Source organism: Panthera uncia (assembly GCF_023721935.1).
Source record: "Panthera uncia isolate 11264 chromosome A1 unlocalized genomic scaffold, Puncia_PCG_1.0 HiC_scaffold_17, whole genome shotgun sequence".
In the NCBI taxonomy this organism is placed as follows: domain Eukaryota; kingdom Metazoa; phylum Chordata; class Mammalia; order Carnivora; family Felidae; genus Panthera; species Panthera uncia.
In genome coordinates, this window is record NW_026057577.1 from 59,599,727 (window position 1) to 59,610,823 (window position 11,097).

An 11,097-nucleotide genomic window follows, 5' to 3' on the forward strand; every position below is an offset into this window, starting at 1 on the left:
CCCCGGCATTCTCCTCTTTCAATAGCTAGCTTTACGTTATAAAATCGGTTTTACTTTTCATCCTGTGAGCATAGCCTGTGGCCTGAGTTAGAACAAGCTGGGCTCTCCCCTCCTTGGAGGCAGTAGTGGCAGTCAGCAGCCTGAGTCCTTGATTATAACAGCGTCACTAGAAGGCTGGCTCTGGCACAACTTCCTAACCCCAGAGCCCTGCCTGGTATTCCAAAGTCATAGACCTTTTATAGCTTGCAGTGAGATGTATTGTCCCCCAACAAGTTCATTTATAAAATAAATCATGTTTTATTTTCTCTCCAGGAAAAGGCTAAAGTGTTTTGCAAAGTTATGGATGATAAATGATGCAAAAGGCCTGCAAAAGTGGAGAGACGAGTTTGACGTGGAAGAAATTTCAGGCTTCTCATCTTGATGAAAACGAAGACTACATTTGTGAACAAAACATGGAGAGTTAAAAATGCCATCTGTACAAAACAACCGTCCAGTAACAGCCTATCTTTGTGTGATGTGAGCATAAAATCAGAACTATGGTATATTCCTATTGGAAATAGGCCTTTTGTGTAGAAAGTCTGTGCCAGGTTCTTGTCATGCTGTCTTACAAAAGTATAAACAGTTTTGAATATTAAGACTTCTGTTCTATCATTAGAAAACTTCATGAACAGTAAGCTTCACATAAAATCACACCTCCTAAATGAAACCTAACATGGTAAAATACAGTTCACGAACTTTCAGAGAGTGACATAAAAGTTTAATTCATATTTTTCTTTTTTCCAGTTCAGATTAATTTGCAGCTGAGTGAGATGTCTAGCAGAAGTGTACCTTTCCATTTGAACTAAAATAATTTTATAATGCTACCAGTTTATTCACTATGAGCATAAGAATTTTTGATAAGAAATAGAAAAGATCATCAGGCTTTTAGAAAGTAGAGCACAGAAGGAATAAGATGATATGAAATTTGAAAAGTTAAATACTGTCACAGTTTTAAGCAATTTAGAAATTGTTGGATGAAATTATTTGTCATGCATTCAGGTAATAAACATTTAATGAATACTTGCTATAAATTTTGATTTTTTGTTTGTTGAATTTTGGGGTTCTCCACTGTTTGGCAGTTGGTACTTTTTAGGTTTAGTTATGGAACCAAGGTTGCTTCTCCCACCATATACACAGAACTGAACTTAGTGATTTGGGATCTCTCTGTTAATCAGTATAGAAAGTGTATCATCTCCCCAGAATCAAAGTATTTAGCTTTGTTGATACTTGACAGCACTGCCTCCTTGCACGTTTAGGGTGACATGTGTTCGACTGAGTCCCTGAGTTTTTCACAGCACTTACAACCTGGCTTCTCATATCCATGTGTTTTTTGTTTCTAAGTATATGATCTTGCACGAAGGCTCTCCGTTCTGTTTCCCACCCATTTATTATTCCTACTTGTTAAATGTCTTCCCCGCATTTGGCAGACATATTTCTAATTCCTTCTTTAGTTTATTTCTTACAGTGGCCCTCACAATGACCCCTGGACCCAGAAGTCATTATAGTCTCCCCAAGCTGAGGAGTGGTTGGTTGCTACACTTTTGAGTCACTCACATTTTAGCCCCCTGGTTCCCAGCCTTTTTGAAGTTAGAATATGATACCATTTGATTGATTCCATAATCCCTTCAGAAATATTAACACAGTGAAATTCTCAAGAATGTCTCAAAACAGAGTTTATTGGAATTTACTATCTAAATTTTAAAAAGAAGAATACTTTTTAAATAGTATTTGACTACTCAATAGGATTTTGAATGTTTCATAATCTTTCTAACAAGATTTTCAAGGTAGTGCTATAACCTTACTGGCAGGCCAGCAAGAAAAGGAGATGGATCCAGGAAGAATCCCATGCCTGAGGGAGCTGCAGGGACCAGCAATCACTGGTAATGTCCAGATGGATATTTCGGGCCATCTCTGGCTTGGCCAGACCAGCATCAGCATTTAAGCAGGTATGGGCTCCAGGAGCAGTGTGTCCCAGGCAGTGGCAGTACACAGGGTCTGGAAGGTGACAATGTGGATTATTGCAAGGTAGATTCTTGATATCAGTTGGCCAGCCAGTTTGCAAGAGGCCTGCTCCAAGTTTGGGAGAAGGCCAGCACTGCTGAACTGCATTTCCAGATGAGGCCCATTCCTAATCAGGTTACTGAAGGGAAAGCTGTGGCAGAGTCCCAGTCATGAAGACTGTACAGATGCCATGAAGATTGTCAGGAAAAATGCAATTGATTGGGTACATACTCCAGATACCAGACTTACGGGTACAATTCTAATGTCCTCCAGATACTAGCTTCATTTCCTTTCGATACATACCCAGCACTAGAATTGCTGGATCATGTGGTAGTTCTGTTTTTAATTTTTTTTTTTTTAAGTTGATTTATTTACTTTGGGAGAGAGCATGTGAGTGCAGGCTTGAGTGGGGAAGAGGCAGAGAGAGGGGGAGAGAGAGAATCCCAAGCAGACTCTGTACTGTCCGCATGGAGCTGGGCTCAAAATCATGAAGTATGAGATCATGACCTGAGCTGAAATCAAGACTCAGATGCCTAACTGATTGAGTTACCCAGGCGTCCCTCTGTTTTTAATATTTTGAGAAACCTCAGTACTGTTTTGCATAATGGCTGTACCAGCTTATATTCCTACCAATAGTGTACAAGAGTTCACTTTTCCCTACGTCCTCACCAATGCTTGTTATTGCTCATCTTTTTTATAATAACCATTTTAACAGGTATAAAGTGATACCTTAGTGTAGTTTTCATTTCTATTTCCCTGATGATTACAGTCAATTTTAGAACATTATCATTACTCTAAAAAAGAAACCTGTACCCATTAGCAGTCTCTCTTCTTTCCTCCCCAAAATCCTTAGTTCTAGATAGCCATTAATCTGCTTTCTGTCACTACAGATTTTCCTCTTTTGGACATTTATTATGAATGGAATCATACCATATATGGAATCTTTTGTATCTGGCTTTCATTTAGCATATTGTTTTCAACGTTCATTCATGTGGTAGCATGCAACAGTGTCTTATTCTTTTTTATTATTGAAAACTGTTTTGCTTTATACTGCATTTTATTTATTCATCAGCTGATGCATATTTGGGTCGTTTCCATTCTTTGGCTTTATGAGTAATTCTGCTATGAATGTTCATGTACAGTTTTTATGTAGTAAGACAGAATTTTTTAATGTAATTTTTTTTTTTTTTACTTTTTTATTTTTTTTGTAAGAGAGAGAGAGAGCCCGAAAGCCCGTGTGGGCAGGGGAGGAGCAGAGAGGGAGGGAGAATCCCAAGCAAGCTCCATGCTCAGCATAGAGCTCAACATAGGGCTCAGTCCCAGGAACCATGAGATCATGACCTGAGCCGAAATCAGAAGTTGGACACTCAACCTAGTGAGCCACCCAGGTGCCCCAACACAGGATTGTCTTTTTAAAGCCCCCCCCCCCGCACCAGAAAATTATGTGCAGGCAGGTTGGCGAGCCACTAGTCTTGGTGATTACAGTTGACTAAATGATATTTTTCATTGGATTGACAAGTATATGCTCCCTCTCTCCTTGGGGCATATACTGTAGACTCCCCAATAAGTGTTTGTTGAAAGAGAAGGAAAAACCAAACCCTTCCAGATTAGAAACTCAAGGAAAAGACTCTTTTCACAATCGAGGCACCATTTTACTAAGGGGTCAAGATCCATAAGAAAGTATACTATATCTTAAAATCTTAAAAAAAAAAAAATTATTCTGGCAGTTCATTTAAGTTTGAGCCTGTTGTCATGGTTGTAGTGGTAATGGGGCTGGTGAAACAGTGCCCACTGCATGAATTCCAGAGTAAAGGCTAGATTGAAATCCAATGTGGTACATAAATTAATGTTGACCTTTACTAAGTTCCAAGATCAATATTAATTACTGCTGGGCTATGTAATTATAAAAGTGCTGTTTGATGTTTCACACCAAGGATATGGGTAGAGAGAGAAAGGAGCTTGAATTAATACCATCTGTGGTTTCTAACTTTATAATTAAGGTGAATTCCTCTTTGGAACATTGTGCAGTTAGTATATATGATTATTGTTAGGTTTATTATGCCCCGAGACGTATTACCATTACAAGGATATCCTTTCTGGTTTGGTTCGGACAGTATTGGTCTATACCTTTTTCCTGGCATAGTTATTAAAAGTCTCTTTCACTCAAAAATGTTCTGTTTGGGATAATACGTTATATGGTTATCCCAGTTATAGATCTTGCTTCAGGGGCACACTTACTGACTTGATAGATTTTGATTATCATCTTTAAAAAATCCACTTTTTTCTTACCCATTGTATGAACTGATGTTTTATCCCGAAGGCCCTCCATTTTTTTTTTCTGTTTGTAATAAATGATTTGTATTGTGGCATTTAGAAAATGTGACTGTCACGATCTCGCGGTCCGTGAGTTCGAGCCCCGCGTCAGGCTCTGGGCTGATGGCTCGGAGCCTGGAGCCTGTTTCCGATTCTGTGTCTCCCTCTCTCTCTGCCCCTCCCCCGTTCATGCTCTGTCTCTCTCTGTCCCAAAAATAAATAAAAAAAAAAAAAAAAAAAGAAAATGTGACTGTCTGCTAATTGGCATGTTAGATATTTGTTCCCTAATCTGTTTTGGGACTACATTCCTGAAGATGACTTGTCATCTGCCTTGTGTCCATGAAATAATGGTGAAGAATGTGCACCTACATGACTTCATAAGACACACAGCAGGACTCTCTTCTTGCAGAAATAATTATTGACCTTGGAAGGAAGAATCCTTTCTCTGGTTGTTTTGTCCTTTGCTCAGATTCTCCCTTCATTGCCTTTGACTATATTGTTTTTTTCTGGACATTCAGAACAGTTTATTTCTATATCAGAAATATTACATAACAACCAGTACAATCACTCTGGAAAACAGTATGGAGGTTCCTCAAAAAATTAAAAATTGAACTACCCTATGACCCAGCAATTGCACTAGTGGGTATTTATCCAAGGGATACAGGTATGCTGTTTCCAAGGGACCCCAGTGTTTATGCACCCCAGTGTTTATAGCAACATTATCAACAATAGCCAAAGTATGGAAAGAGCCCAAATGTCCATCGATGAATGAATGGATAAAGATGATGTTGTGTATATATACAATGGAGTATTACTCAGCAATCAAAAAGAATGAAATCTTGCCATTTGCAACTACGTGGATGGAACTAGAGGGTGTTATGCTAAGCAAAATTAGTCAGAGAAAGACAAATATATGATTTCACTCATATGAGGACTTTAAGATACAGATGAACATAAAGGAAGGGAAGCAAAAATAATATAGAAACAGGGAGGGAGACAGAACATAAGAGACTCTTAAATATAGAGAACAAACAGAGGATTGCTGGATGGGTTGTGGGAGAGGAATGGGCTAAATGGGTAAGGGGCAATAATGAATCTACTCCTGAAATCATTGTTGCACCATGTGGTAACTAACTTGGATATTAATTAAAAAAAATAATAAATTACAGGAAAAAAAAAGAAATATTGCATAGTATTTTGCTTCCTTTATCTTAAACCTTCCTTCCCTGAAGCTCCCTCACTGGATCACGGCTGTCCCTCCCTTTATGAGAATCACCTCAGGAACTTTTCAAATGCATATTTCTAGGCTCCACTCTCCTTGTACTGAATCTGAATCTCTAAGGTTGGGACACGGATTGGTCAGTCATTGTTAATTTCCGCCTCCTGTCTTCTCCATTTTCTGTCCCCTTTTCCTTTCTCACCTCTCCCCACACATTAGTAATCTTGCCTCCAAAGCCATTTGCTAAAAATCTTATTCCTTAGATCACAATCCCTTTCCAAGTTTCTGTCTGATTTGGTAGGTGTGGCTTAGGGCCCAGGGAATGTAATTATTTTTTAAATAAACTTTATTTTTTAGAGCAGTTTTAGGCTCACAGCAAAATTGAGCAGATAGTACAGAGTTCCTCTATACTCTGTGCCCCCACACAAGCACTGCCTCCCCCATTATCAACATCCCCCACCAGAATGGCATATGTGTTATAATCGATGACCCTACATTGGCACTTCATTTTCACTTAAACCTCATGTGTATACATTAGGGTTTGCTCTTGGTGTTGTATACTCTGTATGTTTGGACCAATGCATAATGACGTGTATCTAGCATGGTAGTATCATGCACGACAGTTTCACTGCCCTAAAAATCCTCTGTGCTTTGCCTATTCTACCCTTCCTCACCTCAGTCCCTAGAAACCACTAATCTTTTTACTGTATTTATAAGTTTTGCCTTTCCCAGAATGTTACATAGTTGAGATCATATAACCTTTACAGATAGGCTTTTCTTAGTAATATGTATTTAAGTTTTTCCATGTTTTTCACAGCTTGACAATTCATTTCTTTTTAGCACCAAATAATATTCCAGTATCTGGGTATGCCATATTTTTTATCCATTCACCTGCTGAAGGATACCATGTTTCCAAACTTTGCCAACTATGAATAAAGCTGCTATAAACATCCACATCCAGGTTTTTGTGTGGACATAGTTTTAAGTTCATTTGGATAACTACCACAGTGCAATTGCTGGATTGGATGGTAAGAGTATATTTAGTTTCAACTGCCAAACTGTCTTCCAAAGCGGTGGAGCCATTTTGCTTTCCTCCCAGAATTGAATTGGAGTTCCTCTTAGTTCCCGTCCTCACTGACATTTGATGTTGTCACTATTTTGGATCTGGGCCATTCTGATAAGCATTTAGTAGTATCTCATTGGTTTTTTTTGTTTGTTTTTAAGTTTATTTTTGAGAGAGAGAGTGCACGCATGAGCTGGGGAGGGGCAGATAGAGAGATGGAGAGAGAGAATCCCAAGCATGGCTCAAACCTGACCTGAGCCAAAATCTGGAGTCTGGGACGCTTAACAGCCTAAACCACCAGATGCCCCTCATTGTTTAATTTGCAGTTTTCCTGATGACAGGATGCTGCTCATCTTTTCGTGTGCTTATATGCCACGTGTATATCTTTGGGGAGGTATCTGCTCAGTCCTTCTGCTCATTTTTTAATTGGGTTGTTCGTTTTTTTGTTGAGTTTTAAGTGTTCTTTGCATGTTTTAGATAATAGCCCTTTATCAGATTTGTCTTTTGCAAATACGCTGTCCCAGTCTATGACTTGTCTTCTCGTTCTCTTGATTATGGCTTTTGCAGAGCAGGAGTTTTTGATTTTAATGAAGTCCAGCTTATCAGTTGTTTTTCTCATGGATGGTGCCTTTGGTGTTAGGTCTGAAAAGTCATTGGCATACTAAGATCATCTAGATTTTCTCTTATTTTCTGGGAGATTTATAGCTTTGCCTTTACATCACGTTTATGATCCCTCTGAGTTAATTTTTGTAAAGGGTGTAAGACCTATATCTAGATTCATTTAAAAAACATTTTTTTAATGTTTATTTATTTTTGGGATAGAGCACGTGCAAGCGAGGGAGGGTCAGAGAGAGAGGGAGACACAGAATCCAAAGCAGGCTCCAGGCTTGGAGCTGTCAGCACAGAGCCCAACACGGGGCTCGAACCCACAAACCATGAGATCATGACCTGATCTGAAGTCAGATGCTTAACCAACTGAGCCACTCAGGCACCCCTAGATTCATTTTTTTAGATAGACTTTATTTTTAGGCAGTTTTTGTTTCACAGAAAAATTAAGCAGAAAGTACATAGAGAAAACTTTAAAGAAAAAGAATTGAGTTCTGAGAAGCATGGCCATAATGCCTTCAAATTCTTATCAGAAGAAGCCACTTCTGCAGATAACAGTGAACCTTTAATTTCTCCAAACTCTTTGTATTTCTTTTTAACAGACTATCAGGCAAAAGAAGACATTTAAAGTTGTATTTTTGTATTGTGAGACTTAAAAGAATATCTATAAAGAGCATGTGCAATACCTCAAACTGTCCTTAAGCTTTTTGTCATAATGGTATTTTAATAATATTCTAAATATTTTATTCAAATAATAATAACAGTTAATAATATTCTAAATAATCAAACCAATGTATAGCATAATTAGAAAAGGAGATAATGAAAATATTCCCAAGCACCGTCTCTGTTTCAAGACCTTGAGTGCTACGGTTTTCCAGCAATCAGTGGCTTTGGTATTAGTACACAAGCTAGGTTCTCAAATGTTCTTTTTTTGCAGGTACAAAAAACCATGATAGCCTTAGTCAGAAATTAACCTAAGAATTAATGGACACTTTTTAAACAACAGATAAACTGGTCCCTATGTGAATTAATGCTGGTCACTTGTTGGCCGTAGTGTAACTTATACTTGCAGTGTTAATGCTCCTAGAACAGTCACTCCTATGTCAGGTAGAGACCTTAGAGTGAGGTCTGAATCAAAAAGTTTTTGAGTTCATGTTCTCTCTCAGTGACAAAATGCAATTCCTTATTTATAGGAAGGAGCAAGTTGAAAATTTTAACTTTAATACAGAGGTAAGTACCAGGGATTGCAAGGCATCTGATTTAAATATAGACATATAAACATATATTTATTAGTGGTAGGTGAGTATAGGTAGCCAATTTTAAAGCACCTCATTATATTCAGGTAATTCAGTTACTAGCACCAAAACAGAAGAAATAAAATGTTACATAAATGCCCAACCACAGTTAAGACCTTTTGAAATTAAAATGATCCCTTCAGAATAGCAGTGTTTCATAGACTTACTGATCTGTGCATAAATGAATAAATGTAATTTAGTTAATAGTGGTAGACTCAAGTTGCAAGAGCAGAAAGACACTTGAGGAAACATTGAAACTGCAACAGAAACAGTGTAACCTGAGCTAACAGAAGATGATAAGTTGGAATAATTTTCAGAACACAGCATATACAGTTCTCTTTTGTTTATCATTTCATCAGCTGTGGGCTTTTGTTTTTCCCTACTTGGCGGCTGTTCCACCATTACAGGGAATCAGCTTCTTTCTGTCTTTGTTTCTGTTACTTTTGACTTCCTTTCTGTTCTGTTTTCTCTCTGTTCCCTGGCCTCTGATTTTCCATCACTTATACTTATTGCCTTCTCTCCAGGGGTGTCCTCATTTCTGTCCCCACTACCAATTTCTTCCTTTGTTCTTCAGCTGTCCCAAGGAGGCTGACCTGATTGGCTCAGTTTGTCATGATTATTCCTGTTGGGTAGTTCTTGTCTTGGACCACCTCATAGGCTGCTGACTAGCCTGAAAAGTAGCAACCCTTGGATCAAGCAACTACTCTGTGCAGTCATTTCTGTCTGGGATGGCAGCTTCACTTTACTTAGAAGGAGCTACGAGCTTGGTGGCAACTTTGATGGCAGTACAGGTGATTGATCTGGTTTCATGAAAGTGCTGAAGGTTTGTACAATATATAAATATGTGGGGCTTCCTAGAAATAAAGGACTTTACTGGTTCATCCTAGCTGGAGCAGTATATTCACATATGCATCTGAATTAGTGAAATACCTGAATTACATACAGAACGTTTTTCACAATCTATAGATTCAGTAACATCATAAATTTGAAAGGGAGATTGTTAACTGAAACAAAGATAAAAAATTTGGGTTGGTAAAGAGAAATAAGAGAAGTGCTTTCTCATTACCATGTTATAAACTTGATGAAATCTTAGTGTTTACATGAATAAAGTCTTTCAATGATGAGTCCAGAGTTAGTGTTAAAATGTGTATAAAGTGATATGGAAATTTTTACAGTTTTGGGGGAATGGAATAAAACTAGATACTACTGGGGATAAGTATACTAATGATAATGACAGATCCTTATAATCCCAAATCGTTTAGGATTAAATCTGTTGAGTTGTTAAAGAAATCCTGATGGGACACAAATAGGTGAGTCTTTACTTCTTAGCGAATAAAAATTCTCTTAAATTCCACAACTGGGAAAATGTTATAATGGTCCAGTACTTTTTGGTTTTTAGCTGGGTTCTAAATTCCCTTGTTAAAACCTAGATGTGCAAGTTGATCTAGAAGATGTGGCATACAGTTTATTTGTTGGCTACATTAAACAGATGGAGCAGATTATCCTTGAACTTTTAACTAAATGTCTAGATGAAAAAGAATATATTCCTGTCGTAGGGATGGAAGCACTTGCTGGTGTTCATATTCCCCCACAGTAAAGAAGTGAGAAGATTTAATCAACTCTGGACGATCACACTTAATGAACCAAGATTCTTGTACACATGGCTGTGTGAATTAATGATTAAAATGTCCATTGAATGTGTCTATCCTTTCTTTCTCCATTTCCTCATGTGTTTCCCTTTTTTCTCTTTTAGAGAATAATTCATAACTACTTAAGTGATGTCCTTTGCTCCTGCCTGTACTTATCACCCTTACATGCCACCTACCATTCCTCTACCTTTTCTTATTATCTCAGATCTGTGTTGTTTACTTTCCTAAAATACCTTTCTTCATGGCTTGCCAGTGACTGAACATGCTGAGTGACTTACAGATTTGGGGTTGAAAGGGGATTTTGGAATTCACCCACTGAATCTTGGTTGCCTCGGCGTGTGGTGTGTGTGTTTTATCACTGAATATCATTTTTGCCAAGAGGAATATCCAAATGGGAACAGGAAGGGCCATCATTGTTCATGACATCTAGTATTCATTGTAGTAGGAGGAAAGGATAATTGTTCACTCAGCTCAAGATTTCTTGATGCTGAAATGATGATATGCAGAAATAGCACTAAAAAGCCTTCACTTTGGTTCCAAGGGCAATCTTCTAATTATGACTTGCCTGATCATTAATTGAAATATGAATGTGATGTGCATACAATTAAGGCTCCATGGGTCACTTCAAAGAGCACTGGACAGAGTTAACGACTAGTTCTGGTGCTGGCCCTACCATTTAATATCTTTTAAAAAGTCACGTACAATATAAAAATCTCAACAACTCGCAAGAAAAACAAACCTCAATATGGCTCAAGTGTTAGACTTATCAGACAATGACTTTAAAACAGCTATTATAGTCCAGCTTCAAGAAGTAAGAGAGAAGACTCTTGAAATGAATGGAAAGGTAGAAATTCTCTGTAGAGAAATAGAAGCTATAAAAAAAAACCATGGGGGCAGTAGGGAATGGGGAGT

The 11,097-nt window shown here is 37.9% G+C and overlaps 1 protein-coding gene across 1 annotated transcript in view; it reads left to right on the top strand.

The window, feature by feature from the left end:
• The window catches only part of MSH3 (mutS homolog 3), a 187,079-nt gene extending 186,009 nt beyond the window's left edge, over positions 1-1,070 (top strand). The window contains exon 24 of the mRNA XM_049649725.1: positions 313-1,070. Coding sequence (XP_049505682.1) covers positions 313-421 — 109 coding nt within the window. The 3' untranslated portion in view covers positions 422-1,070. The remainder of the gene's footprint in view (positions 1-312) is intronic.
• The last annotated feature ends 10,027 nt before the right edge of the window (positions 1,071-11,097 follow it).